The 27,170-nt window shown below is 34.2% G+C and overlaps 1 protein-coding gene across 1 annotated transcript; it reads right to left on the reverse strand.

Annotated features, from left to right (window-relative positions):
- Positions 1-2,546: 2,546 nt before the first annotated feature.
- Positions 2,547-26,973, reverse strand: LOC141836305 (chaperone protein dnaJ 13). Its single transcript, XM_074723766.1, has 13 exons — positions 26,793-26,973; positions 25,273-25,559; positions 24,537-24,734; positions 24,326-24,440; positions 21,967-22,053; positions 18,866-18,954; positions 17,872-17,953; positions 13,997-14,053; positions 11,537-11,617; positions 7,502-7,579; positions 4,193-4,426; positions 3,006-3,113; positions 2,547-2,925 (listed from the first exon to the last, which is right to left on the reverse strand). The coding sequence occupies exons 1-13, from the start codon at positions 26,955-26,957 to the stop codon at positions 2,869-2,871; spliced, it is 1,638 nt and encodes a 545-aa protein (XP_074579867.1). The 5' UTR covers positions 26,958-26,973; the 3' UTR covers positions 2,547-2,868.
- Between the last annotated feature and the right edge of the window lie 197 nt (positions 26,974-27,170).

Raw genomic sequence — 27,170 nt, forward strand, 5'->3', positions numbered from 1 at the left:
AGGGTGGATTTTCTTTTTGATTTTTTAAATTTATATCAATCCAACATTCTTAAGAATGTCTTATTGACAATTTTAACCAAGATTGTCATAATTTATATGAATTTTGATAAAATACAATTATATAAAGCTATTATATGCAACATTTGAGCATACAATAAATATTATTTTCAAGATCTATGTAGATGAAATGTAAAAATACACAAGTTATCAAATTACAATGTTATAAACTTTCTCCATACACATTATATCAATCAAACATTTTACCAATCCAAGTTACAAAATTATAGTTTTCTCCTCGAACATTTATTTCACATTCCTTATAGGTTTGACTCTATGAGTATATTCCATTTTAGTACCAAGCCAACGTAAGTTATACAAGCTAATGTTGTGGTTCTTGAACCATGACTAAGCACTATAATGTATCTTTTATGGATTCATGAAATTCAAGTTCCTTGCTCTTTAATTATTTTGTATATCGTTATTATTCACAAAGAGATTTTTCTTACCCTGTCTATAGTGCAATGGTAAGACGTGAAATAAACTTGCTAGGCAATGAATATTCAAATTTCATCCAAGACACATTACACCTGAGAAATTTAAAAAATTTATGATGTTGGGTCATTCACTAGGACACATGCACTTTTCGATTTACTCTAGTAGTTGATGGGAAATATTCATGGGACCTAGATTATCAAAAAAAAAAACAAAGAGATTTACCTTTCGTTCATTGACAACCTCCAACCTAGTTGTTCACAACTAAATGACCTACATGAAATATACATTTTCTCATAGATCTAGTGCACATAATGCACAATCAATCAATCAATCCTATAAAATAAGAGAGTCTTAGCTAATTATATAAACAATACATATATAGCTAACATTAAATATAACTACTTACAATGCAACTTTTTGTGAATGTTCATAGCTAGTAAGATAAGTTCATTTTTCAAAACAAAAAAAAAAAAACTTAAAAAAGGATAACAATATTAGATAGCAACCATTTCAAACATGTCCCATTGGAAGTTAGAATTGAATACTTACAATGGTATTGAAAATTGTCAATGTACATCTATGCGAAGTTGTTTGTCCTCATGCCCTTAGATGTCAATAATGATCTTTGTTACTTAGAGGATAAAAAATATATTTTAATGGTGGAAGACATGCACACATCTTGAAAAGATCTACATAAAGGCATTTAATAATTATATTAATGTACAAACTTATATTGAGAAAATAGAGTTGAAAGTATGCCCATTCTTGTTTTTTCCCCCTCCATTTGTTTACACTAAATATGCCATTTAACTTAGATAAACATTTGAGTGAATATTTCTTAAAATTTGAAAATTAAATGCTTTTTTAGTAAATTGCTGCCAAACTTTCATCTTTTTAATATTTTTACTAAAGAATACATTAAGCACGTTGATTGAATGGTGTTTGAGGATTATGATTTTATGGCTTCTGTAACTCATGACATTGTTGTCTCTCTTTCTCTCTTCGGCGAAGTAATGTCTTCCTCGTAGTAATCAATTATAATTTTTTAGTTTACTTTTTCACAAATAGTTATAAAACCAACCGTATGAAGCTAATAAGATGGTAAATTCCTCCTCAAAATGAGAGTCGCAATTAAAATATAGGTGCGCTGCGTGCGTTTGCTGTCGGTGTAAAATTTCTGTGGGAACTGAAATGAGTAATGCGATTAACTGAGATTATTATTATTTTTAAGATAATAAATTCCACCTTTACTAAAATATAGGTGCGCGTGTGCTGTCCTGCAAAAAGCTATCAAACCTAAATCCTTGCATCGTAGTACAATTCACCCACCTATCCATCTTATCTCTTAGTTATCGTAATTTACCTCCGCAGATGATGTCATGTTCACGTCTGAAGGGAAATAAAGTGAAATCCATCCCATCTCAATTCCAACAGCTAAGCATGATACTTTTTGACAGCAAAGTTTTTGTTTGTTTATGGTTTAAAGAAGATGGTGAAAGGAATGGCTCTGCCCCTGCTCTGCGTCTTTTCCTCTCTTCCCTTCTTTTGCAGCAGTTTTTTCTTCCTCTTTCTCTTTTCCATCTCTTTGTTCTTATTCACAATTTCCAACTTCTCTTCGACTCTTCTTTCTGCTCTGTTTCCCTCTTCGCTTCTTTTCCAGTTTTCCTTCCTCTTTCTCTTCATAGTGTACCACTGCCTTTTTCTCTTTTTCCTTAGTTCTCTTTCACAATTCCACTTTCTTCGTTCTGTTTTTGAAGGAAAAAAAGCTTTCTTTATCAGCTTTTCCTTATTCTTTTTATTGTAATATTCCAGTTCAGTACAATGATATGATTAGAATAGTGATGGTGAAACCCTAAACAATGATCCATGCTCATAATGATTTGGTTGCCGGTCTTCATCACGTAGATATCTAATAATTGGACCACACAAGTACAGACATGAATAATCAGATATCCAATTTTTACGATCCAATTAGTCCCGAGATGAATAATCTGACTCCATATTTGGAACATCAAATAAATTCAAAAAATAAGAGACATTCCAACTCACTAGTTGTTACGCTGCATGAGTTTCGAATCTTGATTGTTTAGAAAAATATCCTGCCTCTTGCCACCGCACCATGCCCTGCGGGGCAACCAATGCCGATCTTGATATCATGCAGAGATGAAAGATCTCCAATATGTTAGTAAATTATGGCATGTTTGTAACAAGATACATTGAGCAGTTGGGTGACTGGCCTTATTGTTTCCACAGTTTCAATTGTTGAAGAATTAGTCTAGGAACATAAAAAGAAAGCTAAAAGCAAAGCAGATGGACTGCTACATACAGTCAAAATTGATTGATGTTTTTGGTCATCAAATCAAAAAAGTGGTCTCAGACTTTGTGTGTGTATTGTGGGATCTGCAGCAAGTCGTAGTCACCAACCAGTACCTATCCAATTGGAACAGCAGGGTTAGGCCAAAAGTACGTGTGTCTCGCGACTAAAAGGAAACAAGAACGCAAACTGATACCTTGTATTTGTCTCCCTTGTATGTGTATTCCACTAATAACTGTTTAGGCTCCCCAGGGCATGGATCACAAAATCCCATTAAGCCAGACTTCTTGATTCCTTTATGAAGCTGCAGCAGGGTTTAAAAACATTTGAATTCTGAGTCCATTTCTTGCAGTTTCAATGGTTGAAAAAGGTTATAAAAAGATAAGATGAAATTGAAACAGGATTCCAAACCAAATAAGAATAAGAAGATGACCTCAGTGACAAAGATTTATCTAACATCTCACCAGGTTAATGACTTGACAATTCAACATCCAATAACCCAATAACTCTAACACCAACAGTGACTTCACATGCGATACGGTCCTAACAAGTTCCAAGAGATAACATATAGGGTTTCCTATGTTTATGTAGCAAGGTACTGCGTAGATAACAAATGTAGACCATCCATCTAAGATTGGATTTAATATTTGGGATTAGGCAATATGTGCCAGCCAGATATGTAAAGACCTACAAAAATCAAAATTATTGTTCATGCGAACCTAACTACTTGTGTTTGTGAAATAATTTTAGACTAAATTTTTTAGTGAGGGGTGTTAATTTTAACAGAAATACTTGTGTATCACACGTTAAAAGATATGAATGCTATATGAATAAACAGTTCTACATTGTTCAATATTTGTTTAGATTGTTATATATTATGCAGTGTATAGTATATGGTCCATGTATAGTTTTGTGTATTATGGATAATAGGTTGATCAAAATACTTAATATCAGTACCACCAAAAAATCAAACTCTGGAGGCACAAGCATAGAACTACATCATTGTCAACCTTAGCCACTTTGCAGATAGCTCAATATTCTTAGCACTAAGCTTACTTTCGATCTGGGATACAAAAACCAATGTCTCCACTAAACAAAGCTACACCGTCTGCCACTTAACTGCAAGTTTAAGAGGGTTCTTCCAAAGAACTCTAGCAGGCATACTCTCTTTTTAATCCTTTTCTGCTGAATATTGAATATTTTGAATTTATTATTTCCGTTCTGTAGTTGAACCTAGCTTAGATTTGTTTTCACCTACATTATAATCACCTGTATTTCTGGCTTTTTCTTCAGTAACTTAAACACAACCTAGGCAGGAAAAAATGTATCTTGACAGGTGAAAGGCATGAGAAAATAAATCCAACACATATATCCATAACCAACCTTAAGCTGTGAGTTGGTCACCAGGAAGTTGAGAGGTAATGTAACATCCAGAACTAGAGATGCCGCATCATCAATTGCCTCGAGATCATCATTTTCTTTGGTAGCGTCAATTTTTCCATACATTGCCTTAGTGATGACTAGCCCATCCTTCTCCAGTTCTTTAGTTTTCTTCCTGTTGGAAGCATTTTCTAGCAACTTCTGAGCATTTTTCGCTGCATCTCTTGCTTTTCTAATCTTCATGTTAGCAGAAACATTTTGAGTAAGATTCTTTGCTTCATAAAATGTTACATGAAAATATGTCTCAAGAAGTGGCCATATTTATTCTTCTGAAAAGTGAGTGAAAATTACAGAAACATATGATACTGTAAAACATGTGATTACACATAATTCAATTAACAGACAATGTAACTGTAAACAACTAAATGGTGCAAAATGATGATTTGTAAATCAAAATTTCCTACATAAAATTAGAGAAAAGGGTCCAGTGATTAATCTTCTTATAGGTACCAATTCCTATAGTGGCCAGAAAATTATAATACAAGCATCAGAAGAAAAAAAAAAGTAACCACAAGATGCTTTTAAAGTGATTTTTAAAAGCATTCTTAGTGAAAAACCAGATTTACAGTTTAGCTGCAAGTGTTTGGAAAACTAACAATCTTGAACATTTTAACCAAGGCTTGTGAGTCAAGAATAAGGAAGAGCATAATTCATACCAGATCTCAATGCATGATTGGCAAAAATAGAAGACCATTGCATCTGAAGGTAACTAGTCAAGGCAAATTGCTCTATTACAAGTACAAAGCAGATATTAACATGTTATTAGAGCCTGAATCTTAGTTCAGAAGCCAGGTGAAGAAGGGAAGCGCAATGGAAGCAAAATCAAGTAAATAGAACGTGAATCATCATTTAGATAGTTTCGATAATCACAAAATAGACTGAAGTATTGTGTTTTGAAGAAGCTGAATTGTGTCTTTATTCCATTGAAGGCCATCATTGGTCGTAAAGTTTGAGGTCAAAAAACATTCTATGTTACATTGATTTCAACAGAGATAGGACTTAAATTCATAGAAACACAATTCATGCAAATAGATGCTTATAAGTAGGTGAATATGCAAAAGCTAGGGCACATGGCAAGAACAATGAAAAACAATTTGCATTTACATCTGCCATTGTTCATTTATGCTGATATTTGGTGCTAATTGAGTGGCTACAGAATTAGATAACAGAATAAGGAAACAACTGTGCCACCTCATTTAGCTCAGTTTGACTTACAGATTATAAATATTACATAGTTCTAAAGAATACCATTGGACAAGGTGAGAACATTCATCTAAGTCATGCAAACAGAATAAGCCATCAAAAAGAAATCAATGCAGTAACACGAGGCTCCCAAGCAAAATTTATGGGACATTATACATCAGAATCATCAATAGCACTTCTTCACCACTGGCAAGGGGGGAAAAAAGTAGCACACAGCTAAGCAAATCAAAGATTTGCCCTTATAGATTGACGAATCCAAAAACAGCAGCCAAGTTAGAGGTTTATCAACAAGAAATTGTCCAGGATACTATAAAAAGGCCAAACGAAGGCCATTTCCATGTCAGACCTAACTGGCTTACCAAAAAACTTGAAGTCTGCCCAAAATTTTTGATTTGTGAACATCGATCATTCAATCTTGAGCATGTATGCTACTGTATAGTCTAACTTATGAAATTGATATGGACCAAGCAGCTAAGCATATCCTTCATTTGATCATCAGAAAAGTATTAAGTTCTTGATTAGAGAGCAAATAGCCATGAGGATTAAAATAAATGCTTTTGTCAAGTATCTGCCTATTGCTTTTGAGTAACATCTATACCTATGTGTTTTTTAGTTTTATAAAGCTTTAAACCATGTATTGCTTTTATAGATATCAGGATGTAATGTTATTAATTTCTTTTAAAAAGATCATGATATAAATATACCAAGCTCAAAATGTAGATTAAAATAACCTTTATTATCCTTTCATTTGTGTATGGTTTGTATAGAACCATTTTATATATTTTCATTTCATTAACTATTCTTCCTCTTGACACAGTCAAAAAATTATTGAATGCTTATTTATCTTTATGTAATATAATGTATTAAAAAGATTATTCTTTTTGGAAGAGAATAAAGAATAATGTAAACCCAAAATGTGTTAAAATCAGCCTTAAATTGAGAAAACAACTTATTTGCATAATATGCACTCACATTCTTAGAACTACCATCTTTCATCTTAGACACCCTGTTAGAATAATTGCAAATTCTTAATATAGGGTAAGGCTACACACAATAGATCCAATGTAGTCCAATAGACACAATGTGGTCCGATCCTTCCTTGAAACCCACATTGGTAGGAGCTTCATGCGCTAGACTGCCTTGTTTTTTTTAGCAATCCCTAGTCACTACCTATTGCCTACTCTTTCTTGCTCATCAAAAATAATTGTGTTACCTCAGAGGTAGTGGTGATACCTAATCACTACCTTTTGCCTAATTATTTTGGTCATATAACATTTCTAGGGTAAAGTAAGCCTTTTATAGATGAAAAAAAGAGATACCTCAGATAACTTCTTGCAGTGTTTAGTATCTTCATCAATTATCACTCTTTTAAATGTATTGAAACTAATAACTGATTCATCAATAGATGTTAGGTTGTTCAAAGCCTAGAAATAATAAAAATTACTAGAAAGGAGATACAAGCAAACAATGTTCAGTTTCTGAAGGTATTATAATTCAGTTCACGGAAAATATTCAGTGAACTAGCAGTTTAATCACACTAACATCAGTTAACAGACTGATAAATATCAGTAAATATTCAGTTAACTAGCAGTTCCATCAGACTAACTTCTGTTAACAGACTGATAAGATATCAAACCACCACAATTTTAGGTTTGACAAGGCTAAATATAAAATAAATGATATGTCAGATGCCAAACGTTTTAATTTCTAGGGCTTCTTTTGTGTATGTCTTCTTCAAAATATCAAATATTATCCTTTTGATTCTTTCAGTCCGTTCCATGTAAGTAACTGCTTGAGTTCATTTCCCATGTATGAAGCTGAAGAGCACAGCGACAAGTGGCCAAATATACTAAGATGTTTGTTGAACGTGTATATGATAGCATTAATTTCTATGATAATAAATCCATGAAAGGTAAGCATAATAAGTATCTCCAAGTTTCAGTGTGGTTAGGTATATTCTTCTGTAGGCCAAAGTAGTTAATGAACCTTTGGAGCTAGAACAGAAAAAGGTAACCAACAAGCCAGTTCAGCATATGTTGATCATCTAACCTGATCTAAGGTTTCCTCCTTTTCTTTAATTGCCTTCTGCTGCTCCCGTCTACGATAATAAGGTTTCAGAACAAATTTCTGCAGAGTTTATAGAGATACCAGATCAAAATCATTGCATATGTTCAATCGTTTACAGTGAAAATTTAGCACAAAATCAAGAGAAAATCATCATGTTATTTTGCCACAAACACATATGAATGAGCTCAAGAACCTTTGGGAAAACAACTAGGTGTGAGATAAAGAAAAGAGGCCCTTAATTAGTAAAATTAATTTCCACAAATTCAAAGCAAAGAAAAGGGCATCATATGAACTTAGCTTCAAGGCTTAGACAAAACAAACTTTTTGTATACTTTGGTCTCTCATATTGTCTTAGTTAAGATTAGCACCCTATTAATAATTCGTCCAAACAGTCTTGAAGGCATGTACTTCTCTCAAAATTTTGCTTAGATCACTTCCAAAGTGCAAAATCTCCCTACTTCCAATCTAGACCCTCTATGCTATTCCACCAAATATTGGAAGGTACAAACCATTGAAATTCTTACAATATTCAACTTTTAAATTAAACTCACCATGCATCAAAGCATAAAGCACCAAATTAAACCGACCAAAAAACATGAGACAGCAAGTTAAAACATTCTTTAAGTGCAGAAAACCAATTCATATTATAGGATCAATTTTTCCATCAAGATTTGGATGTATCCTATAGCATCTTGAGGATCATCACGATAATTTCTTTTTAGGCAAATTTCTGTCATCACAAATTGAAAAGTTTGTGGTGTTAGGTTAGTTAGCATGGTTAGGTTGTCACGATCAAAGAAGCATTTTGATGTGGTGGAAGCTAATAGCACTTCGTTTTTGCTTTCTCCACGTACGTGATTAGCTTGTTTAATCATAATCGTTGCCTAATTAACTTTTTAAACTGAACATGAAATACTTTTTAAACTGGAAATCATTATTTATAAACCTTATAAAATAATTTCTAAAATTATTCACCCTTCAAAATGATTTCTATAACTCTTGTAGAATCTGTTTTGAATTTCAATCAAGCTTTTAAAAGTTTACTATTATCAAAATTGAAATTTAATTACCACTTAAATAAATCTCAAATTGATCCTCTCATTCTTAATTGCACAAATTAACTTTTAACTTTGCAATTAAACTCCTTTGTTTAATTCAATACAAGAACTCTTAATTTACTCAAATATAAATTTTCAATTAATCAATTAGAATAATTAGCTCTTAGTTATCCTGGTTCTCTAAATAGTACAACCATTACATGCTGAAAGATCAAACCTTGTGCATGTAAACTCCATAGGCTCCAAGAAATATTGGTAGTGTACAAATCTTATTTATCAATTTAGGAACACAAGTTTTAATCAGTCTCAGATAAGGCATAAAGACTCCAATATTCTACAAGTATTGAGTTCCAAAACTTCTTTCAGCAACAATAGTTGTGCAATTTAGGCTCTTATTATATCATGACATCCTGCTATGATTTGGATTAGTATCTATCCTAATAGGGCACGTCCAAGAGTTATTCAATATGACTGTGATCCACACAAAGAAAGTCAACTTGAGAACCTTTCTCAATTCATTTCCACTATGCATAAATTTTCAAAGTGAACACTGACTAAATCGGCCAGTGATATTCACTCATCTTTTACCAAGAGTGATAAGTCATATCTTGATTACTCATGCATCTCCATAAAGCTGGCAATATCCAATAACAAGTACATATACAATTCAAGGGTCCAATTTACAAGCATTAAAGGTATAGTCTCATGTCTAAAGACCAATTTCATCCGCCATGCATGAGAAACCCTATAGAGACTAGATAACCTACCAAATGAGTTCTCATGGTGAGTTACATCTAGTGGATTTTTTCCAACAGCCAACCTATATACTTGTTAAGACATCAAAATGTCTATGAAAACAAGATTATATATTGCTATTATATAGCATAAACATAGTATGTATTAGTCTTTCCATAATACTAAAGTCGATCTCCTATCTTGAAATTATTATGACTAGGGATATTCAATCATATTATATCTAATACCTTAGGATTGTCTTCCATCACAATTGATCCATCACTTAAGCAATAGTACTAATATAACTTTTTATCACAATCTACAAATTACATGAAATAATGAGACCAGATACAGTGGTTTCCTTGCAATCCAATTGTCTATAGGGCATTATCACTAACAAGCACTTCTTTCCTGCATTGGCGACTACTTAAAGCATGGAACAGCTATACATCAGGCATGACCCTTTAATGGTGGACACAACACCAGATGACTCCTCATTTTTCTATAAATTTCTTACTCCATCGCAGTCAAATTTTTCTACAGGAAGACGGTTTCTAAACTCCCAATGCAATTTAAAAAGTTCTAATTCCTTATATTTGTTCAGCAAGTTAGGCAACGGATTTGACTTTCTAGAAGTTGCTCTGAATTTTTTAAAAAAATCTTCTTGTCCATGTACTGGAATTAGACAGTGGTAGATTCTTCATAATTTCATAATTGGTTAGAGAAGGACTGGGGTTCAGATTTAAGGTGCAGGATCAAAGAATTAGAGAAAGATGATTGACAGCCTAGGCAATCTCACAAATTGATTATACAAGAAAATGCAGGCAATCATACAAGTGCTTCCTAAGAAATCTTAGGAGAAGGCAATCATATCAAACTAGAAAGAAATTCTCAAGATTTCCTTAAGAAATTTAATATAACCCTTATATACTTCAATTTCTTGGTTGAGCACACTGAGGTACCATCTAAGCAATCCATTTGGACTTCCAAACCAACTATAGTGCATACTATAATCATATTTTTCTCAACCAGATAAACTTGGCATTCGAGCAAGCAATACCTATTAGAGTTATAAAAAAGTAAAAGAACAGTGATTGACCAAAGATCTTAAAACTCAAATACAAAATTCAGAAATTTTTAGATGCTCACTAAAAGTTGCCAAAATACCTATCTCTAGATCAAGAAAAAACCACAACTTTAAACAAAAAATATTTTATATATAAATTTCATCTGTTTTAACAATTTCTAAAAATCTGTGGCATGAAATTTGCTTCTAGCTTCCTAAGCATGTCAATTGCTAGTTACTTCCTAAGATGGTAATTCAAACCACAATGACACCAAAACAAAGACTAGCATGAGCTTTAGAGCTGATTTTGGTAATATTTCAAATATAATCTTGGTTTTGCGTCGAATACTGGATGTGTGTCGAACCAAGCAAATAGAATTTTGCATCCCATTGGGTGGAGTTAGAGTTAGAGTTAGAATTGGACTTAACTAGCTTCAATTAAGGTATACATAGATCTTTAAAATACATAATTAGAGTTATATAATAAGTTGACTCAATCTAGGTTTGATTTGGATCACAATAGAGCCAAAACCAAGCAAAACTAAGCTCATTTCTACAATCATAAGTTTCGTAGGTCTAGGTCAAGACTTTATAACTCATAGGACCTTGTTTATTGATTACCACCCATGTTGTCATGGTTTTAGCTGCATTTCACCTGCACAACATTAAGTTTAACCTGTGACGGTAGATGCATTTAAGTGGTCAAAACCTCACAACTTGCTGAAAATAAATAATAATAATAATAATACAGGCTAGAAACCACAACATGACACTAACATGTTCAACTGTTGCTCCATAAACTCTCTTTTGGATTTTTCAGTTCCTATGACTGCCGAGAATACTGAGAAAAGATAAGTCTCCAAATAGTGTGAAATTTATGATAGTCCAATAGCAGTAGGTGGTCAAGCATGGATAACATGGTACTTCAGCAAGACAACTAATAGAACTGGTTATTGAGCATAGCATCAGCATGATACTAACAACCATGTCTTCGAGCAATTCTTTGATTAAAAGATGCATCAACAACTAGAATGCACAAAGTCAAAAGATAAACATGTTCTATCAACATTTCCACCAAGAGGACATAAATATTTCATCTTTAAAAAAAACTAAATTGCAGAAAACAAGCAATGAGAAAACATGGAGGCAACAGAGAACCTTGAGAAGAAAATAAATTGATGAAGGAATCATCAATGCTCCAGTTGTCACTAAGAGATTTAAATGGCGAGTAAGTAAAACCTGCATAAATAAAAATAGTAACCAATTTTTAAAATTAATGAGGCAAGGGGACTATAAAACAAAAAGCTCATCGTTAATATCAAGAGTAATAGTATTAAATAAAAAACCTTAAATCTTGATGCTTGGCACAGTTTACTAAAAGAGTCACATCAAACAAATATAACAGCATACTACAGATCAAATTTGCAAAAAAAGAATAATAATAATAATAATAAACAAGAAGAAATAAAATTCTCACACACTTACCACTTGAATTAATCATAGTCTATTGGGATGCCCATCTGGCGGGTGAGTATTAGGCAATTAATACTAGCTCTTCTCCAACTAAGGTTGTTTTTGTAAGTATATAAATAAGAGGGTGATCTTGTAATTGAAATTAATATATATCTAAAGTATGGTTTGAAATCTTGTACTGTGCCAGGCAAAACAGTCAAAACGTATCATTCTGATAAATCACCGAAACGGGATACCATTCGACACCAAGATTCAAAATCTCAAGTCATGCCATAGTTTTGATATATGACTAGAAAAATACCATTTCACTATCGTGTTGACTCTCTGATCATTGGTAACAATGATAAATTAGAGGTTAAAGGAGGAAGGAAATGAAACAAATAAACGAGACATTATATGTGTTAATTTCGACAATTTAGAAGAATGACATGTTTCAAACATTTCACTCGGCATGGTATAAGATTTAAAATCATGCTCGTCACAAACATGATTTCCTTCCTATGTTTTGTCTCTTTCCTTCAACTCCAATCCATTATCGACACTATGCATTGAAATATCAACACAATACCAGAATAGTATTGTTTGAGCCAATGATCGAAACTTTGGTATGGCTCAAGGTTTTGAACCTTGATCTAAAAATATATAAAAAAGGCTATGATCATTAGCTTGCTTTATATTTTTATTACACCTTTTTTTCTGTAAACCTATCTTCTTCCCTCAATGCACATTGCATGATAATTGTAGTAATCTCTTTAATATTGGCCAAATGTGTGAATTTTCAAGCAGGAGACTACACCAAGAAGGCAAATATTCTTCTTATGAGTAACAAAAACAAGCAAGTATCTATAAGAGCAAGAGACACGGATGGGGGGAATACAATATAGGTTAGTTACAAATAATAGGGAAATAGTTAGGGGTTTCTTTCCTTCCAAGTAATCATCTACCTATGATTAATTAGTCTAAAATTAAATTATACATCATGCATTATAGGTAACTACAAGTAGATGTCAAGTATTTACAAGTCCCCAACCTCCCTATGTATGGAACTTGGATTGTTATATATATATTGAATCCTATCCTAGGACTTCCTTACGATTTAGTTAGCAAATTTTCTAGTTGATCATTGAAGATCACAAAATGATGTGGCAACTTCATTGAATTACACCTCTCTGAATAATTAATTTTTGCACGTTTTTTCCTGTCATAGAATGTTATTTACAAGTTATGTGCATGACAACTTAGCACAGTTTTATCTGCTCCTCATGAGCATCAAAATCTGATAACCAGTTGTTTCATCTATATAGGCACACTTATAGATATGGTCATAATGTCATACCTCTGCACACAATCTGGTTACTAAAGTGTGCTTATTGCTCATCTAGGAAATTAGATTAGCTCTCAATAGCCTGATGTGGACTGTCTATGGGAGAAGTTGCCCAGTCAGATGATTATACACCACAATCGACTGTGGGAGAAGTTGCCTAGTCAGATCATTACACACTACAATCTAAAGGAGACCATCATGATATAGAAATCTTTCCCTAGATCATTCTCTAGGCATCATAGAATTTTCAGTGGCACCCTCCAATGATTATACTATAGAGCATCAAGAAACTAACGAACCAGATTCATGTAATCATTACCATATACAACAAATAAATTTTGTTTCGCGAATAAAGGTAAGACAAAAAATGAGTGATCTGAAGAACTTCTTATCATCCTGAACAGAAGGAGAGAAGTGAATTCATAAAATTATATGGTGAAGGAGCACTTTAGATCACACAAATTCTTTAATTTGCATAGAAGACCTAACAACAAACCCAAAGGTTATTTCATGTATACTTATTCCATGAGGTCAATGTGGCGATTCTTGATATCCAATCCTTCATATCCAACTGATGAAGAGACCACTAAATATGACTACCAAGGTGATAAAAATCAAATTGAAGCAATCTTACCCAAAGATGAAAAGGTTATGCCCCACAATTTTTACATAGCATCATGGTGTATCTGTATTAATAGCATTTTTTTGTTTCTAAGTAGGCGAGAAGTGCATTTATAAGAGACCATACTTCATTGGGTCTAAGAATGGCTTAGAGGGAACACAATTATTAAGTATGTATGGAAAGTTGTGGAGTTACTTACTGGGATCACAATCTTTTCATTCCTCCTCCTGTGTAACTCAAACCTCCAACTAACTCCCTGCAGCACAATCATTATTCGGTAAAGTTAGCAATAAAGATAGAGAACAGGAATAATCTGTATAAATAATGTTTGATTAGCTTCTAAGTAAATCAAAAGAGATGGTCTAAACAGGCATGTTGATTGGACAGAAAAATGCAACAAAATCATCCATCGGACAGTCACATAGACACACACTTCTGGTATCAAAATCTACAGTTCTCCATTTTTTCTTATTATGAAACAGTCTGTATGGTTTCAACCCTTATGGACCAGTACTAGTTCACACACGTGATGGACATAAGTGTTGGGTTGTAAGTCACACACAAAAAAATTAATATAGAAAAAATGATAATGCTAAGATAAACATGTAGATTAGTGGATTGAATAACATTGAAAACAGTTCTACCAAAAGCTAAGTGTAGCTTCAATATAATAGCTAATAAAATGCAGGGTTTGAAATTTTGAGCCGTATCGCACGATACCGGCAAAATTTTTCGTTCCGCCGACGAACCGGCACCGACACAGCGGTTCCGGCCGGGAGACACCTCTGGAGGCGTCGCGCGGCCTCGGCGACGCCTCTTGAGGCATCGCTTGGGCTCGGCGATGCCACCGGAGGCGCCACCCGGGCCCGGCGACACCACCATAGGCACCACTCGGGCCCGGCGACACCTCCGCACGCAGTCCACGCGCGACAGGGGCGCGATTTTGGATTTTTTTGGATTTTTTTTAACTTGGGATTTAATTGAATTTTAATAATCAATTCCTAACTATAATTGGGGATAATTTAGATAGGCTTTATTAAAATTCATAAAATTATCATATTGTTTTTTTAAAATATTTTATTTTTTATTTTTAAATATTTAAATTAAATTTTTTATTTTAATTAATATATTTTATATTTTAAAAATTCCGAAACTATACCGGCACGGTACAATACGATATCAAAACTATATCATTCCGGTCCGGGACCGAAATCTCGACACGGCCCGATGTTCAAAAGCGATCAATAGGTTCAATCAATTAGAAGGGAAGATGCAAGAGAGATAAGACTAAAGAAAAGTGTAATTTATGTAAGATTCCCTTATTGATAACAGCATTGTAATCATGCTTCCCTTATTGATCAGTATTGAAATTGCACAGATCCCTAATAAAATCATTGGGCAGTCACATATACACACTTCCGGTATCAAAATCTACAGTCTTCTCCATTTTTTCTTATTACGAAACAGTCTATGGTTTCAACCCTGATGGACCAGTACTAGTTCACACACGTTATGGACATAAGTGTTGGATTGTAAGTCACACAAAAAAATTAATATAGAAAAAATGATAATGCTAAGATGAACATATAGATTAGTGGATTGAATAACATTGAAAACAGTACTAGCAAAAGCTTAGTGTAGCTTCAATTTAATAGCTAATAAAATGATGAAAAATAAAAGATAATATGAACATGTTCAAAAGTGATCAATAGGTTCAATCAATTAGAAGGGAAGATGCACGAGAGATAGTATGTAATAAAATTAATTTGATTCCCTTATTGATAACAGCATTGTAATCATGCTTACCTTATTGATCAGTATTGAAATTGCACAGGCCAAAAAATTAATATCAATCTTATCGGGTTGGTATTCATGGTGAGAATTGTATTGGGAAAATAACTTTGTAAGATGAAAAAAATTGAAAAGGGAGAGCCAATGTTTAATGTATGATATAATAAAAATAGAACCCCAATCATAAACCTCTACAACCAAACAAGATTTATGTCGCTGACCCCAAATAACAGAGAAAACACAAATTGATGATGATGATATGTATGCATGGTCTCAATTCTAACGGTCTCAAATACAATTTTATATATATATATATATATATATATATATATATATATATATAATTTAATATGAATTATGCTACAATGGAACATATGAATTTTGAAAATTGTTTCAAAATCAACGACGAGATTTATATATGATTTCTTAAAATATTGTATTAATAGTGTTACTGTCATGCATCTAAATAATTCAAATTAATTATATGATGTATAGAAATATATCCAGTATTCCCGTATAAATTAAAACCTATTACAATTAGTAAATAATTTATAAATTATTACATAAAAACAATATCAACAATAGCAGATGATGTGATTAATAAATGTTAAGTGATTTCTAAAGATTAAAAGTGAAGAGTTCAACTCCGAAAACACATAGATTAATAGAGACTATTTTATGCAATAAGGAAAAAAAAAGTTATAAGTTACTTGTGAGAAAAGGGTGTGAGGATTCCATGCTAGAGATCTAAGTAAATAAATTAGTAAACTGTCTAATTTTAAATATATCCCTACCCAGATTATTTTTATTATCTTTTACTTTTCCTAGCAAACTTACTGATCAATCAAAACATCAAAAAGTTATTTTAGAAAAAAAAAAATCTACTTTACACCAACTATCAGAAGACTGAGTTATTGTAATAATTCGTAGAGAAGAGGCTCCCTCTCATTGTTCCATTCATTCAATCAATATTATAATTTTATTTTGAAGATTCACTTCTCTTGCATCTCATTATGACTAGTGAGATCACTACGCCATGTGTCACAGCCTTGCTTGTACCATGTCAAGTGGTACAAAAGACCAACCTCACTGCCAACTGCAAATCCACCCATGATCTTCCTCGGTCAATGAATGCATTATACTTGAAGGCATTGTTTTCTATTTGGTATTGTCCCATCAACACATCACCACAAAGACCCAAGCTCTTTCTAATACAGCAAAAGCCATCCGCGTTTCTTGCAGCCCTCACCTTTCTATGCTACACTTATGGTTCTCATAAAAGATTGAGAAAAGGAATTCAACTGACTTGATCAATTTTCTAAGAACAAGGAAAGAATATTTAAGGTTCATGTCCGAAGGCAACCCAACCTAATAGCTTTTGAGGTTGAATGTGATGCATCAAGTATACAGATATATGCATCCCAGGTGTTGATTCCATTCTTTAGGCAGAAAGTCAATAAGACCAGACAATGGTACTCCACATACAATAAGAAGTTCCGGGCTTAATACATTGGTATTTTACACTTACTGCTAAATGAGTTCATCCTACACCTTGAACAAGGGACTAAGCTTCATCAAATTACAAAAAATATCAACTATCAAGCACGCTTGATGACTAAAATTCTCCAAAAATACATTTACATTGTGAAGCATCACCCTCAGGAGAAGACAAGAAGTTGTCAATGATATGGAGAGAATCATTAGAGATTTCTTAATGTAGATTTACTCACGTGCATGTGATCTTGAAAATCACCTTGGAGAGACAAAACTATAGCCTTGTTAGTTAATGGATTTGGCAATACTTGAGGTAGATATCACAAAGAATGTATTTCAACATCACTTGGACCAGAGACAATCCTAGACAGGCCCTTAATTGGACCTAATCTGGAGCTAATGTTTCTTGGTAATTTGTAATCATACCCTTATGTAAATTTAGTTGTAGTTCTGGACAAAAATGAACTGGAACAGACTGTACCTCATAACTACTCTTATTTTCTAGTTGTTGCAGATCTTGTAAACAGTAGATGGATTATATAATGAGCGACAAGTGTTGATTGCAAAACGTAATCAATGCTTAACATAAGCTCGGCTTATTGAGATTCTATACAAAAGAAAACTAGAAGTTCCTATTTATATTAACTTTCACCACACACATGTTTTGGGCATTTTCAAGTCACCTTCCAGCCAATAATGATTATTGATTCTACTACTTAGCAGGAGAAATAGCAATTGCAGAAAAACATGGCCTGAATAGAAATAACTTGAATACATAAAGACAATCACCTCAATTCCTATGCTGTAGATAGCTCGTACAGTACTGGAGTTAGATAGCCTTCTGCCACCCCCAATTTCAAAATCAAGTGTACTGTTTTAAAAGTCAAACTGAGTTAAGGTTTACAAAACAGGCAGTTTTCAAATCCAAGAACTTTTACATATTTCTATAATTCCCTACTATATGAAAGGTAAACAGTCGAGTTAGTAGTGTTAAAAAGAGCAATTAGCCAAAAAAATGGACGGTGACCTTTCTATGGATTCAACGGAAAAATTTACCAGTTCAGCCAGAACAATCAAATTGGTCCTGCATTCTATTTGGTATTTAAACCTCTAACTCACAAGCAAAATATTAGGTATGATCCATGAGATGCTATATACCATATTAAGTGCAGTTTGTTCACCTCCACAATAGAAATTTTGAAAACAAAAGGGATAGTTTCTGTTATTTATATATTAAATTTCATTTTTGTTTTCGTGCAATGCAGAAATAAACAAGTAGATCAACAGAGCATAATACACATACGAAATTGTTCAGTGTTCAGTAGATTAAGCCTATATTGACTAAACTAAACCCTAGAGCATCAAGACATAATATTTCAGAAGAATAATACAAATCTATTGCAATGTTAAAATTTGATAAAATCTTATGAATTATATGAATGAAATAATATTTCCTAGGACCGATTAAAGCCATAATAGTTAATTATGCTCGTATCTATGAGCATAGAAGGTGTGTAAATATATACCATGCATGATGATAATACCACAAAACAACTGGTAAGATAAAAAATGATGAAAGCAGAAGTGTGCATATACACCTAGTTCAATTTAATCTAAAATAATATAATACATTGTATGTGCCCTGCCAGCACTAGAAATAAACCTAATCTAAATAAACTGAATCTAAAATGACACAAACCAAATTATCTAAAATGCACACATATTTGCATATCTTTAATCTTAAAGAGTTCATAGATAGAATATAACATCAAAGCATAGTCACCTTCCAAGGTAACCAGCAACAAGGCAATGTGACTTCTCCGACAAATGCCGTGTATATTGGGCTGAAGCCTCAGAAAGACCTATTCCCAACTGTACAAAATTTAGACAGATCACTTCAGGCAAACAAATAATTTGAAGAACAAACATATCCAAAGATCAAAAAGAACAAAAGGGAGGAAAAGAAGATAAATATTGCTTTGGATGGAACCATCTCTACTGAGGGTATTGCTTGTGTTTTAGCCTGCTTGAATTGTGCTTCCTTCTTCACTTTGAGCTTTGCTGCCTCAAATGCGCTTTTGTATCTTTGTGTGCAATTCTTAATTTTACTAAATTATTTTTGCCATATCAATGTTTTATTTGATAGATATATGGTTTTTACCAATAATATGTTTTAACATTTAGTTTTAAAAAACACTATCGATGCCAGTCTCAAGCCTAGATGAAAAAGATTGATCACTCCATTAGGCCTAAATGGCCAATATCAAAATTTATCTTAAACCTATGAACATGAATTTATAATCCTATTTCTTGTATGGTTAGATAGTCACAAGTGAGGCAAACAGTCTTCACCATCAAGTACATCAATATGCAAAGGCTGAGCTTGGAGGTTGGCCTCGTAGCAATCCATCACGAGCGATCCAATGACGTGCAAAATAAGGTTTGTGGGGCCAATGTGGGCAAAAAAAAACTAGGAATCTAACCGTAAATATCATGAAATACAAGGCCTAAAAAGTGTTCATTGATAAATAATAAAATTAGATAGGGGCCTACCAGCGAAAACAAACCCTAATATTTCCCAATTAATTGTAACAAGACACTGATTTTAGTTAAATATATTAGAAAGGTTGTAAGCAAGAGGCTGTTTCCAGGATTTGAACCCGTGACCTCTAGGTCACATGGATAGTAGAGAAAGAAGATTATATAAAATGTTATTTGATTCAAGGTTAAAAATCTCATTCTAGGCCAAAGTTTCAATGTCTGACCTAACAAAGATTTCACTGTTAACAACCAACAGTATGTACCACCGCAAATACCCTTGCCATTCTCAACTTTGTTCAACACTGAAACCTTATTGTGAAGATGAAGAAGAGGCAAACTAGCTAAGAGAAAGATATTAGTAGTGCTGAAGTTGTCTTTATGCTGATTTCCTTTCTAAATGATTTTGCGTTGTGTGTTTCAAGAACTACAAAATGGCACTTACAACCTTAACTAGATCTGTAAGTGACATAGTATCAAGTTCAATGGAGGGATGAGAACCATATAGGTTCAGAGTAACACGCCTTAATGACAACGAAGTGATGATGACTACAACTCTTCTAAATTCTAAATATAGGAAATCATATCTCTTGCAGCTTCATGAGTTTGAATATCATATTTATGTATTACGTGGCTATAATTACAAATTACATGGTATATTCAGTGTCATTGTGAATTTGTGATTTCTCTTTGGTGGCTACAATCACTCTTATATTTGCAAAAAATGATGAGTTATTACCTAAAAATGCCTTAGACAACCAAAATTTCTCTCATTTCTGTTGATTTGATCATCTTGGTCGTTACTCCTATTGTTCCATCACTGAATTGTCACAAAGTTCTTCCTTTGCCAGAAACAGCAAGTCAATAATTAACTGGATAATAACTACAGGGCAGAAATCATCTGTTTTGCAGTCATTTACAATCCCTTTGTTGTTGAGTCAATTGCATTGACTACATTGTCAACCTTTGCTCATCACGAGGTCTATTCTCAGATGGCTTGTATAAGCAACCACATCATCTTCCATAATCTGCTGCTATTGCTCACGGCAGAGTGCATTGTGACCCTTATCTCTTCATGGCGCACGTCCTGCTCTTCACTGCCACTCTTGTTGTTGTTTGTGGCTCATTATCCAAGCAAGTACTGCTCCCACTGTGAATCTGGGTCATCAGATGGTGGTGAACAGTGTTCCAGATTAACAGTCAACAGTGATAGTGCATTGACAGTAGAACACATGGTAATAGTGTTTGCAATCTAGATCTTAGGATCTTACAACCCTATAGTCCAAACTGGCCTAAACATTCCAAATCTCAAGGATCTTGATGGGGTGTGAACCTCACAAACCTACAATTGATCCTATGTTCCCTCATCATTCCTAGATAGGATTTTGATCTGCACAATCATGACTTAATAGTATAGCTTTACATTCACATAAGCATTTTAAAATTTTGCCATTCAATAAAAAGTTGATTCACTATATCATCCAAAAAAATTGGATTGTATGAGAAGTTTTTTTAACTTCCAACAAGCAGAAAAAGCCCACAGTTTATAGGTTAGATAAATAAAATGCTCTATTAGCATCATAGTTATATTCAGAAAATAATGCAAGTTAGCTAACTTTCAACTGTCATATTACATTTTTTTTCTACATGAATCATATACTTTATGATATTAAAATTATGCAAATTAAGAAATGCACAATGATAATTGTATATATTCAAAATTAATTTATGAATAATTCTAAATCTCAAAATAATATAAATTCAATATCTTACAATCCTATACCACAATCATATGACCAGATCAAATGAATCTTTCGCCATTTCTAACTAGGATCTCAAACTAGATAACCTTGGTTTGACAGAGTCATCAACACAATGCATAGCTGAGCGTGTCTACATTACATGGTCAGGTTGCAACTGCAATATGGATTATTGTCAAACAGTTTGTAGTCAGTTCATTAGTTGTGAAAAAAATTTAGTTAAATTTACATATTAACCATACAAATCCAATAAAACTCAGGTCACCTAATTTCGTCTAATCTTCATCTACAACTCAGTCAGATGAGTCTCCCGTTTAATTTGGTCACTAGAGATTAAAATATCAGCTAATGTAGCACACAAAGTGAAGAATGCAAAAAAAAGGTACATAATCATTAAATGTTCAAGATCCTAATGCTCATAGCAAAAGTTAGAGAATTAATAGTGCATACACTGAACACCTAAGTACTTGATTTATGTAGGGCAAAAATTGGCATATATATGGAAGTGAAAAGTGCAAGAATGGTAGGAAGTTGTAACAAGTTTCACGAGAAAGAAACAAAAGGAGATAAAGTAAGAATGATGCACCTTTATTGCACCAGCAGCTGAAACTTTTTTCTCTTTCTTTTGCCATCCAACACTAATGGCTGATTTTGTTCCCAAAACAAGTTGTATCTGAAAAAAAAATTGATTGCACAATTCAATGTGCAAATAAAAAGAATAATCAATTCATGTTCTGAGTTATCAAATAGAAATTTTGGTTTTCAATGTCATTGATTACAGGAGATAGCAGGACCAAGAGCCTCCTTATGTGTGTTAAGGATAAACTGAGCTTGGTACCTGTAACTACTTAATTATGTGAAAATATTGTTTTAAACACGAATGGAAAAAAAATTGTAGTTATTGGAGCATTCAACCAATGATCCCTTGATCTCGATCAGTAAAGCTCCAGAGATTGTTGATGGAGCACGTTATCAATAAGATTGCAAACAGAGGTAAGTAGTTGTTATCGTTGTGGTTTTAATAGTTGACTTGTGAATGCTCCCTCCACTTGGCTTTGACTTTATATTGTAGAAATTTTGGTGGCTGGATTATGAGTAGAGTAGTGCTCACTTTCTCATGGTTCCAACATTATGGGCAGAACCATGCTCCTGTCTCTAGTTCCAATTATGTCATAGTGGTTCCAACGGTGAAGTTGCAAGTAGAATCATGCTCTCTTCCACCTGGTTTTGGTGTCATGTTGAGTCATACACGACTACCAATTTCTTCACCAAAATTGAACATAAGAGTCCCCTCATGTCATAATTTGAAAAAAAAAAAAAAGTTCAAAGAAAGAAAAGAAATAACTACAAAATCAAAGGATTGTTGTGATGCTAGAAGAAATTGCTCATCCAAATCCAGAAGTTATATCTCGATGATTAGGAGAGAATCAGCCTAACAGGCCACAAGAGAATTCACCTAACAAGATAATTAGAAAGTTGTTTATCTAGCACTTTTTTTACAATGGGATCAAATGATAAGATTCAGGTCATTGTAGTAGCTAAAGTAATTTAACCCAGAAAACAAAAGAAAATTGTATATTCAAGTGAGCCTCATGGGGCTGTGGAAGGGAAGGGAAAGAACAATAGGTGCTCCATCATGTTGGTGGCACTTAGGTGAGTCCACTAACAAGTAGCCCTACAGGTGGTCAAATGAGTCTGCATGGCTGCAAAGGTGTGTCAAGGATCAATTGGGAAAGAGTATAAGAGAGATTTAGAGAGGGAAACATCACCATCGGATCTCTCCTTGCTTTCAGTGACAGTGGAGGGGAATGAAAGTTAATAGTCAAGCCACGTGGGGGGGAGAGAGAACCTCAAAGTGCAGTGGCTTGCTGATGTAAGTGACTAGGAGGCCAAGCTAGCACAAAGAGGAGGATGCTTGTGGGAGATTACATTTGTTGAAGGTGGTTGGTTGAGTTGTAGGATGCAAGGGGGTCTTGCCGCTCTAGATCTTGCATCAAAAACTACACTCAACTTGCAACAAGAGGTTGCTAAATGTCGGAGCTCGTGGAATGATCGTTGATTCAGATAGTCTCCATGCAGTCGACCTTGCACCAATCAATGTTCGGGTGGCCATGACATTGGCAACATTGAAGATGACAAGGGAGGCAAAGATGTTCACCCTGAGTTGGGCATGATTATCGAGACATTTGACACCGTAGATGATGGAGATGCAACAGCCAATGACAAAAGATGGCTCAATAGGTTATCAATTGAGTCAATATAACTATAGAGGAGAACATGAGGGGAGAGGCTTTTCTATGTCATAAGACCCATTAATCATCAACTTCTACTCTAGGAGAAAGATGCCGATGAGGATAAGTTGTGCAAGGGAGCAAGGACGAGGGAAACTTAACAAGGAAAGAAACAGATTAGCATTTTGTGCACCAGTGCATTCATGGCTTATCTTTGATAATCAAAGTAGCTTTCGTTAGGCATTTTTCTAAGTCGCTAATTTTGTTCGTTTCGTTGCTCATTATTTGTCATCTAAGTTATGCCTACTTGAGAGGAAAGGTGCCCAAATAAAGGAGGGAAAGTAGTCATTTCTTTTATCTTCAATGGGAAAACAAAAAGTAAGGGAGAAGAAAAAAAATTGAATCTCTTTCCCCTATTTTTGGTTCATTCCAAAAGTGGGTAGAAGAGGGTATAGAGGGAGGTAAAACATTAAAAAGATTGGTTTGACCCTGCCTATCGTAGAGAGAAGATAGAATGAATTAAAGTTGTCATTTTCTCATTTTCTCTTCCATCCTCTCTTTTCAAGTAAACAAAAGGTTGCAATTAAGATCCATGTGCTAATACCACCCATCCAAAACCCACAATCATACAGCAACTTTTTCAACTGAAAGAAGAGTGAAGTATCTAATCATAAAATGGTTGAGGAAATTAAAAGTATTATATCACAGACATACATTTCCTGAGCTCGTTTCTGATAGTTGACGACCCCAGGTATTAGAAAGATTGACTGATCCATCTCCTAAAGAAACCATAAACCCTGAAGATGCTGTTGAATGATTTGAAAGTTGACTGAAAATAATAATAATATTACAAATACGAACCAGTAGAAACAAGATAAGAAGAATCATAAGAAACTAAATGATCAACAAATATAAAATAGATTACCGAGATGCTTGGAAACCAATGAGTGACCGTAGACCAGCTGTTGCCCTAAAATCGACTTCAGTAGCAGGAGAAACATAGTGCCTGAACACAACAGTTGCTGAACCTTGACCACTTTCACCAGAAACAACAAATCGTCCATTAACAGAAACAATGTTTCTCTTGGATATTTGTGATTGAAAGTCACTAGCCATTTCCATTCTGTAAGTTACAGAGGAAAGATTAAAAGCCAGACAGCACCATTGATTATGTACAGCAGGAATTATTTCAAATGTTGCGGCCTCTAGCAAAGACAGTTTTGCTAGAACCAAAAACAATAATAGTAGTTCATATGCTAGAGACTAGAAATGATTTGGTGGATGAGAAATGAAATGTAAGAATATTTAGGGAGCCAATTTATTCATAAAATCAATAAGAAGCAGAACCAAGTCATTCAATTACCACGGTGTTTAGCATCATGGTGGAAAGTTTCTAATGTACACATGTACAACATGCAAGCATGTATATTTACAACTGAAGCTGTTGTCTAAAATACACAGGTATAACATGCAAGCATGTATATCTACAACAACTGAAATACAATAGAAGCAGTTAAAGGTTTCCTCATATCATGAATGATATTCTGCAATTATAGCAGGAAAATCTTAAATTCAAAAGCGTGTAACTACAAACAATAAAAAGATCAATTGAATGAGGAAGAGAGAACAAAAACATAAAAAACAAGAACGATAAAGATTACCGATTAATAATGCGACCCCCCTCTAGGTAATCAGGTAAGGATAATCTCCCAAGAAGCATAACTGAAGTTCCAGAGTGAGCGAGTGCCTTTTCATGTTCCTTGTGACGCTTTAGTTTTTCCAATTCTTCCTTTAGTTCATCTACTTTGTTCAGGTGGGGCCCAAGTTCTAAGCCTGAACTTAGGCCTTCCATACCATAAATATCATAGATTTGTCTTTTGTCTGGATCGTTCAAGATGTCATATGCTTCAACAATTTGGCGGAAATTTTCCGTAGCAGCATCCTTCAACTAGAAGAAACCTTAAAAATCAATAAATCCAATACAGAACCACTTGAACAGTTTGGAGGATGGTATGACTGTCTAAAAATTGATGCTTCCATTTGACATTAAAAGGAGGTAAATGTGGCTTATTACATATGTAGAATATTGTGGTTGGTGATGGTAAGGGAGAAAAAAAAGAAAAGACACTTCAGAGCATTTTACAGAGAGGGGCTTTCAAGTTAGTTTCACAGTTGATTTCTTGAAAGAAAAGAATCTACCTAGGTAACAGACATTGTTCCACCTCGATGTTTATGTTTTTATCTATGAACATAAGATATTAAACCATTACAAAAAAAACATGAATCCCAACTATTGGAGATTAGATATACATACTATAACCCTAATAATATTGTTAGTGTCTTGTGACAATCTTGACTGTTGTTTGATGGAATCTCTAATCTTCTTACATGGATACGGGTTGCATGAACCTTGGAGGGTGATGCTAAGTTTCATAATTTGACATAAAAACATACTTGCACACATATAAAGAGAACATTTTTATCAAAAAATTACAAAAAAAAAAAAAAAAGCTCCATGCATGGTCTACTAATTTCTCACAACTAATATTATCCAATTTCCAACTCAGATTATAATTGAAGCCTATTTCCTTGATGTTATCCAAGTCAGATTGCATTGAACTAACAATTTTTTACCAACAATTGAAGAATTCATGAATTCATCCTTACTTTACACCACTTCTATGCAGCAAAACCATAAGATCTACCCTTATAATAGCGGACATGGCAGGAGAAAGCTAACAAGAGGCTCAGAACAGTAAGCCATTTAGACATTCAACTTTCAGTATCTACAACACCACAGTTCAGCCCACAAATATACTATTTTTTATCATTCACAGGTCCTCTTCAACCACGAATTCCAACACTAAATCTTGTACCGAGAAGTAAAACAGGTCATTGACAGAAGCCATAATTACTGTAGACGCAGCAATTGGTCCAATGTTCGTCATTCTCGGCTCATTTTTTTGGGTCAAACCCTCACAAATCTTCCTCTTAATCGCATAATGCTACAAAGACAAGACGAGAACCAACCAATTTATCTGTATTCACACTCGTACCTCCAGGGGATACAAAACGAAAACAAAAGCGGAAAAAGGAATAAGCTTGTGCTTGGATCGACAAAGCAACCATCAACAAGTGAAAACCCCGACGAAGAGTCAGCATCGTAAAGAGATCAGCCAACCTGGGGGTCGAGGTGCTTGTCGGGGTGAGCCACCCCCGACCAGTAAAGGAACGCTTTACGGATTTCCTCAGCGGAGGCCGACGGCGAGACGTGGAGGCGGGCGTAGAGCTCCGTGTTCGGCACCTCTTCCTCCGCCGCTCTCCCTCCGCTCGATCGTGACCCCATTCGGCGGCCACTTGGATGGTTTCGCCTCCCTGTAAACCGCAGACAGGGACGAGGGTTTAAAAGGGGGAAGCGGCGGATGGGTTCTCCAGACCGAACCCGTGACGGCAGCAGCTGCTACGGTTTATGGCCTGGTCAAAACACAGCCGCATGACTGGCTACCGGTTAGTGGCGGTTAGTGTACATTTTACAAGAATGCCCTCTTATAGTTTTAAA

This window comes from Curcuma longa, chromosome 10, assembly GCF_044706935.1.
Source record: "Curcuma longa cultivar G26 ecotype Majalengka, Jawa Barat chromosome 10, ITB_CL_G26_1.1, whole genome shotgun sequence".
Classification (NCBI taxonomy): domain Eukaryota; kingdom Viridiplantae; phylum Streptophyta; class Magnoliopsida; order Zingiberales; family Zingiberaceae; genus Curcuma; species Curcuma longa.

Excerpts from the sequence above, each read along its gene's own strand:
- LOC141836305 (XM_074723766.1), bottom strand. The coding sequence starts at position 26,957 with ATGGGGTCACGATCGAGCGGAGGGAGAGCGGCGGAGGAAGAGGTGCCG. Across the intron at positions 24,735-25,272 it reads GGGGGTCGCATTATTAATCG|AATGGAAATGGCTAGTGACT; the intron begins GTAATCTTTATC and ends TGTAACTTACAG. Across the intron at positions 7,580-11,536 it reads CAATTTATTTTCTTCTCAAG|AAATTTGTTCTGAAACCTTA; the intron begins GTTCTCTGTTGC and ends TAAACTCTGCAG.